At 46.3% G+C, this 7,722-nt stretch overlaps 1 protein-coding gene across 1 annotated transcript; it reads left to right on the top strand.

Moving 5' to 3' along the window:
* Positions 1–2,130: 2,130 nt before the first annotated feature.
* On the top strand, positions 2,131–6,918 carry CHAC1 (ChaC glutathione specific gamma-glutamylcyclotransferase 1). Its single transcript, XM_060760602.2, has 3 exons — positions 2,131–2,618; positions 4,156–4,191; positions 5,513–6,918. The coding sequence occupies exons 1-3, from the start codon at positions 2,208–2,210 to the stop codon at positions 5,915–5,917; spliced, it is 852 nt and encodes a 283-aa protein (XP_060616585.2). The 5' UTR covers positions 2,131–2,207; the 3' UTR covers positions 5,918–6,918.
* The last annotated feature ends 804 nt before the right edge of the window (positions 6,919–7,722 follow it).

Genomic DNA, 7,722 nt, shown 5'->3' with positions numbered 1-7,722 from the left:
TTTAAATCATGCTCTTAAGAGAAAAAGTAGCCTTCATTAAAATAACATAGTTGATTTACTCATAAACTTCATCATACAGGTACATCACTTATCAATCCAGTTACAGATTTTAAGTAGTTTCTCTGTGCAGGTAACACAGAGCATCTTCCTTATAATCTTAACAGTCCAAAGTCTCAGTATCTCTCTGGTCTGAGAGTCTAATAGAGTCTTTAAGTCTGAAAGTCTAATGGCTTCTCTAAAACATTCTGTTTCTACTAACTGGAATGGAATCTGAGATCTGAAAAGTCCTAGATAAGGTCACATGGTCTGCAGCCCCTCCCACAACATGAGGTTAAGGAAAACTGCATACCAATAGGAAAGCAGGTAAAGGTTTCCCCCTGACATTAAGCCTAGTTGTGTCCAACTCTGGGGTGGTGGTGCTCATCTCCATTTCTAAGCTGAAGAGCCAGCATTGTCAGTAGAAAACTCCAAGGTCATGTGTCTGGTAGCTCTGTTACCTTCCTGCAGAAGCACTACCTATTGATCTACTCACATTTGCATATTTTAGAACTGAATGGCCCTCAAGGTCTCTTCCAACTCTATGAGTCTATGATTCTAGGTGAACTATAAATCCCAGCAACTACAACTCCCAAATGTCAAGGTCTATTTTTCCCCAAACTCCACTAGTGTTGAAATTTGTGCATATTGGGTATTTGTGCCAAGTTTGGTCCAGATCCATCTTTGTTTGAGTCCACAGTGCTCTCTGGATATAGGTGAACTACAACTCCAAAACTCAAGGTCAATGCCCACCAAACCCTTCCAGTATTTTCTGTTGGTCGTGGGAGTTCTGTGTGCCAAGTCTGGTTCAATTCCATCATTCATGACGTTCAGAATGCTCTTTGATTGTAGGCGAACTATAAAGCCCAGCATTTACAACACCCAAATGACAAAATCAATCCCTCCCCAACCCACCAGTTTTCAAATTTGGGCGTATTGGGTATTTGTGCCAAATTTGGTCTAGTGAATGCAAGTATACACTATCAGATATTTACATTACGATATGAGAGCTGTTCAGAAGTGGAACTCTCTGCCCTGGAATGTGGTGGAACCTCCTTCTTTGGAGGATTTTAAACAGAGGCTGGATGGTCATCTGTCGGTGGTGCTTTGAATGCGATTTTCCTGCTTCTTGGAAGGGGGTTGGACTGGATGGTCTCTTCCAACTTGATGATTCTATGATTCATAAACAAAATGACAGTTATCTCACTGGAGAGAGAAAAAATCCACTTAAAATCCGGTTTCTGCCTCCTGCAGAATTCTAGGGTTTGTATTTTAGTGAGAGAGCCCCCGGTGGCGCAGTGGGTTAAACCCCTGTGCTGGCAGGACTGAAGACTGACAGGTCGCAGGTTTGTATCCGGGGAGAGGCGGATGAGCTCCCTCTATCGGCTCCAGCTCCTCATGCGGGGACATGAGAGAAGCCTCCTGCAAGGATGATAAAAACATTAGATCATCCGGGCGTCCCCTGGGCAACGTCCTTGCAGACAGCCAATTCTCTCACACCAGAAGCGACTTGCAGTTTCTCAGGTCGCTCCTGACACGACAAAAAAAATAATAGTGAGGCTATTAAAAGCTCTTCCCTAAACTACAAACTCCAGAATTCTGCAGGAAGCAGATTTTAAGTGGATTTTTTTTTTTTGAGGCACAAGTAGCAACAAAAATAATTTTAGGTTTGGGGGTCACCACAACATGGGGGAACTGTATTAAGGGGTTGTGGCAATAGGAAGGTTGAGAAACACTGGTCTAAAGGTTCCTTTTGATGGCCTTTATTATAATATAGCAATATTAGTGTATTGTTGTATTGCAAACCAAATGTCCACCTATAGCAGGAGCCGAGCATCCTTCTGCCTCCTTGCAGGAGGAGAGCAGCAGCAGCAGTGCCTGATGCAATCTCAGCTCTCTTTTGCTCGAAAGGCTCCAAGCACATTGCATCAGCAAGGCTTCTCTGACATCAAGCAGCGCGCGAGCCAATCCGCGGGCCCGTTTCTAGACGGCTTCCACCAATCCCAGGCCGGGAGCTGATGAAAGAGGCGGGGTGGAGGCGCTGATTGGAGAAGAGCTGGCGCGAGACGAGGAGCCCAGTGACAAGTAGGCGGGGAATGTGCCGGCAGGAGGGTATTTAAGCCCCTGGAACGGCTGGACCGGGACAGTTGATTTGGTTCTCTCTGCGGTCGATGCGAGTAATTGGCAAGCCAGCCACCTCCAGCACCACGGCCAGCCCTACCCTCGCCTCGCCTCCTTCCTCCTCCTCCTCCGGGGCCACAGCTGGGCCCTCTGCCCCCGCGCTGTCCCCGCAGCTGCCTTGGCTGCTCCTGCGGCTCCTCCTGCGGCGCGGAGCCATGAAGCGGGACCCCCTCCCCAAGCAGCAGCAGCATCCCCCCCAGGCAGCGGAGCATCTCTCCGGGCGGCAGGCGGAGGAGGAGGGCCAGGGGGAGATGCCCACCTCCCCGCTCTGGGTCTTCGGCTACGGCTCGCTGGTCTGGAGACCCGGGTTCGAGTTCGCCTCCCGCAAAGTGGGCTACATCCGGGGCTACAGCCGCCGCTTCTGGCAAGGAGACACCTTCCACCGGGGCAGCGAGAAGATGGTAAGCCTGGCTTGGAGGAATTTTGGGGAAGGGATTTGGGGGGGGGGGGGGGGGCATCTGCACTGTAGAATTAATGCGGTTTGACAACACAAGCCCTCGTTGCCATTGTAAACCGCCCTGAGTCGCCTAAGGGCTGAGAAGGGCGGTATACAAATATAGCAAATAAATAAAGCTACGGAATCTCGGGAATTGTAGTCTGGCAAGGCCTCAGCACTCCTGTGTCGAGAAGGTAAAGACTTCTGCTTTAGGTATATAAGCATCCCATAGAGAAGGCTTGGAAGGTTGCTTCCCCCAACACTTGTGATTGTGATGCAAGATTCCATTGCATTGAGCCAAAGCTATGGAATCCTGGGAGTTGCAGTTTGGCAAGGCCTCATCCCTCCTGGGTCGAGAAGGTACAGTCTTCTCCTGCTTTAGGTATATAAACATCCCCTAGAGGAGGCTTGGAAGGTTGCTTCCTCCATCCTTTGTGAAACTACAACTCCCAAGATTTCATAGTATCGAGCCAAAGGTAGGGAATCCCGGGAATTGTAGTCTGGCAAGGCCTCAGCATTCCTGTGTCAAGAAGGTAAATTTTTCTGCTTTAATCATATAAACATCGCATAGAAGAGACTTGGAAGGTTGCTTCCTCCAACACTTGTGAGACTACAGCTCCCAAGATTCCATAGCATTAAGGCTGTTAAAGTGGTGCATTAATTCTGCCGTGTTTTCTCTTTAATGTTGGTGCTTGAGGAGGCTTTGGAAGGGGCTGAGCCTTCTGGGAACATCAGGGAAGGATGTCACATTGAAGAAGAGGAGAAGGATGGGGCAGGCTTTTTTCTGCTGCTCTAGAAACCAGGACACAGCCAATGGATTCAAAGTGAAGGAAAGGGGATTCCATCTAAACAAAGCCTATTGATTTGAATGCAATATTCTTGCTTCTTGGAAGGGGGTTGGACTGGATGGCCCATGAGGTCTCTTCCAACTCTTTGATTCTATGAAATACGCTGCCTTGGAATGTGGTGGCATTCTCCTTCTTTGGAGTTTTTTCAGCAGAGGGTGGATGGCCATCTCTCAGGAGTGCTTTGATTGTGTGTTCCTGCATGGTAGAACAGGGTCTGAGTGAATGACCATTGTAGTCTTTTCCAACTTCATAATTCTAGGAGGGGTAGAGGCGAAACTGGGGATGTTGGGGGTTTCCAAATTGCGGTGGGGGGCCCTAGCTCAATTCACCCACTGCTCACCCAGTTTCCTTTGTCCTGGGGGGGGGAGCTTTTCTGGGGTTATAATGTTGGTACTTGTTTGCTTTATGGAGGCAGCTATGGAGTCTTGGAAGTTGTAGTTTCACAAGGTCTTTACCACCCTAAGTCCCCCCGGGGAGATAGGGAGGAATACAAATAAAGTTTTATTATTATTTATTATTATATCTGCTGTGCTAAGGAAGCCTTGGCTTCATGGATCAGCCCCACTACAGTAGAGATTTACTTTGGCTTTGGTTGATTCTTCGAATTTTATGTTAATATTTATGTCTCTTTTTTCCTCCCTTTTTCTTCTATAGCCTGGGCGAGTGGTCACCCTCCAAGAAGATTACAATGTAAGTATTTATTTCCTGCATCCTTCTCCTGTTATAGCCAGGCTCTTTTGGAAGAGGTGATGGTGATCAGCCAGAACCCTCCCAGTCTCTATTTGGGGCTTTGCGGGGTCATTGTTGCAAGAGGTTTTTTTCTCAGGCCATGCTCAGTTAACCTCTAGGTCAGGCATGGGCAAACTTGGACCCTCCAGGTGTTTTGAACTTCAACTCCCACCATTCCTAACAGCCTCGGGCCCCTTCCTTTTCCCTCTCAGCCACTTAAGAGTGTTAGAATGTTGAGGTTGGCCAATCAGAAAACATATGCAAATTAATAGATCGAGATAGCTCATGCATGGGCCCAAGTTTTCCCATGCCTGCTCTAGGTTCATGTGGCGTATGAGGAAGTTGAAGACATCTGAATAATCAGGTCGTGATAGAATACTAGTAATGCTATTGACATGGCCGTCCACTGACATCATGGGTTCTTGTGACAAAACAAAGCTTGAGAGTTTTTATAAAACTGAAAGCGTCTTCCAACTGGCATGTAATTGCTCAGCAGAAAACTGGAAGGTAGTTGAGTCAGGATAATGGCTTCTCAGCTAAACATCTGCAGAAGCTCACTGTATTAATTACTCATAGAGGTGAAACTGGATTGGAAGGGGAATGGCTGAAGTTTTTTTTTAAAAAAAGCCTGGCTTTTAGCTTCCCAGACCACCATAAAAACCATTTAGATGAGGGGGGGGGGGCAGTAAGCAGATCAGAATTTGTAAAAGTTACTTTTTTGGGTTGCAACTCCCAGAATCTCCCCTTTTATTATGGCCAATGGTCATAGCAGCTGGGAGTTGGTAAGTTATAATATCAAAACGGTATTTCCCCCCAAAAAATCTGCAACAGATGAATATATAAAATGCTGTGTTCAGAAGCATTCTCTCTCAACGTTTCACCCACAACGTCTGAGGATGCCTGCTGTAGATGTGGGTGAAATGTCAGGAGAGAATGCTTCTGGAACATGGCCAGAAAACCCACAGCAACCCAAAACTCACAACAAGTATGCAAGCTTTATGATGCTCTAGATGTTGGATTGCAATTCCCAGCATTTGAATGCAGTGGCTAGAGCTATATGACCAAGCTCTCCAATTACATCTGGAGGACCCCGTTTTGCCCATCCCTGCTGTAAATATAGAGCTGTTTTCAACAGGCAAAAATGTCTCCCTCCCCCAGTGAAAGTTTTTAGGGCCCTTTCTGGCTTTCCTTCAGTGACTTATGTATGTCAAGGATCTAAACTTGTAAATAAGTCTGTATCTTGCAGTGTGAGTCATCTTTGCAATTCATTTTCTCATTCCAGGGGTGCACATGGGGTGTTGCCTATGAGCTTCGCGGAGACCAAGTTGCTGCTTCGCTCAAGTATCTGAACGTGCGGGAAGCGGTACTGGGAGGCTACATTACCAAGCTGGTGAAGTTCTACCCGCAGGAGGAAGAGTCGGAGGAGCCAATCCTGGCCCTGGTTTACATTGCTACCCCCCAGAATCCCTCCTACCTGGGGCCAGCCTCCGAAGAGGACATTGCTGCTCAAATCATTGTCTCCAGTGGCCGCGCTGGTCACAATATCGAGTACCTGCTGCAGCTGGCAGACTTCATGCGCTACTGCTGCCCTCAGGTGGAGGATGAACACTTGTTCTCCATCGAGGAGGCACTGATCTCAATCCTGCCCTGCCTGTACCAAGGTGAAGAGACTATAGTACAAGAATGAATGTGACTTATGCTAGCCCAAAGGAACTGATAAATGACTTTTTAACCAAGGACGCTGACTGCGACACACACACCTAACGCAACTCAAGTCAATAAAGCCAGTGGGTGAAATAGCTGGGGTGGAGAAGGAGGGTGACACGGTTTTATACTTACTGTTTTAATGATCTCAGAGTGGTAATAGGTTTGTTGTCTTGAGGGGAGAATGGAGCGAACCACTGTCACTTAGCCATGTTTGGGCTGCAAAACTGACTAAAATACTATTTTACTCTTACACCCACTCTCCTAGATGTAAATCTCACTGAATACACAAAGGTTTGCTTCTGAGGAGTCATCCCAGAGTTGGGTGAAGCTATAAGTCCCAGAGTCTCCCAACCAGCATGGAGAGTCCAATTGTAGATTTTAGAAGTCCAAGTTAAACAGTGTTCTTTGTAAAGGGGCTGAAACTACAAATATACAGTATTTTAAACATACCCCCATCTTGTAGCAAAGCTATGTCTGCAATAGTGAAAGCTTTGCTCTACCTCACAAACTGCAACTGTGGGGGTGAGAGTATTTGCAGGTCAAAGGGGTCAGCCTTTTTCTCCAACCTCCACGGAAGTAACTCATGTGTACGCCGGGGTTTCCAGTGCAATATGAATTTGCCTTGCCTTCTGTAGGCTCTCTGACAGGGCCAAATTCCCTTAGGCTTGTCTTAAGTGAACATTTAATGCACTACTTTTTTATAAATATGTATGAAACTTGATAATGTATTTATTCTACTGAACACATGTATTTTGTAAAGAGAAAGTGCCCAAGTTGTTTGTGTCCTAGTGGGCTCCCTGCAGCGCAGAGAGTGTTTCAAGACTGTGATGAAGTTGTGGCCTTCTGGTTTTAGAATGGCTTTTCTGCCTTAGAAAAAGAAGCAGATGCTACTGCTCTGGTCTCTCAAGGCAGATTTCCTGCAAATAGTATCTCTTGTGTCCTGTGTGCTGTACAATACAGTTGTTTCAATTACACTACCAATATATGTCTCGTTTCTGTTTTGTGACTGCAAAGTATCAACACCAAGGCCTGCTACCTACACCCTGCAGTACATTTCAGCTATATTCTCAAAGGAGGCCCCTTTGAGAATGGGTTAAACTGCTAACCTGCTGAACTTGCAGACTGAAAGGTTGGCGGTTCGAATCTAGAGAGTGGAGTGACCTCCCACTGTTAGTCCCAGCTTCTGCCAACCTAACAGTTCAAAAACATGCAAATGTGAGTAGATCAATAGGTATCGCTTTGGTGGGAAGGTAACAGAACTCCATGCAGTCATGCTGACCACAACGCTGGCTCTTCGGCTTAGAAATTGAGATGAGCACCACCCCCAGAGTCGGGCACGACTAGACTTAATGTCAAGGGAAAACCGTTACCTTTTATATTGTCAAACAATATGTTGCTTTGCTTAAAAACCACCACGCACAAAGGTACGGGCCTGTGTTGCATATTGTCACTCTGTGACCCTCACTGAATAACACCCAAGTTTGCTCCTTAGAAGTTAGAATCTTGCTATTTTATTAACAAAAATCAATACCATGTGGAAAGGGCACTTCTTCCTTTTCATCTCACACATATTTTGGTGTATAAAAAAAAGTTTAGTCTTACACTGAAAACATTAGTGGTTTTGTCAAGAGATTTCAGGAGTAAAGTCATTCCAACCAGTACATCACAGAGATTGCAATATAGTCATCATGTACATGTGTCAGTGTTGATGTGATTACGCCCAAAGCTTTGCTGTCGAAGGACACTAGCTGAGAAACTGTTTTTGGCTGGGTCGTGCAGGTCGTC

This window comes from Anolis sagrei, chromosome 1 (assembly GCF_037176765.1).
Source record: "Anolis sagrei isolate rAnoSag1 chromosome 1, rAnoSag1.mat, whole genome shotgun sequence".
Lineage (NCBI taxonomy): Eukaryota > Metazoa > Chordata > Lepidosauria > Squamata > Dactyloidae > Anolis > Anolis sagrei.
Note: the sequence above shows the minus strand (reverse complement) of the source record. Positions and strands in the feature narration are given on the sequence as shown.

What these genes read in the sequence shown, in the direction of transcription:
- CHAC1 (XM_060760602.2), top strand. Translation starts at nt 2,208, where the DNA reads ATGCGAGTAATTGGCAAGCCAGCCACCTCCAGCACCACGGCCAGCCCT. An exon ending in ACCGGGGCAGCGAGAAGATG is followed by an intron (nt 2,619 to 4,155) that starts GTAAGCCTGGCT and finishes TTTCTTCTATAG; the next exon opens with CCTGGGCGAGTGGTCACCCT. An exon ending in CCCTCCAAGAAGATTACAAT is followed by an intron (nt 4,192 to 5,512) that starts GTAAGTATTTAT and finishes TTCTCATTCCAG; the next exon opens with GGGTGCACATGGGGTGTTGC.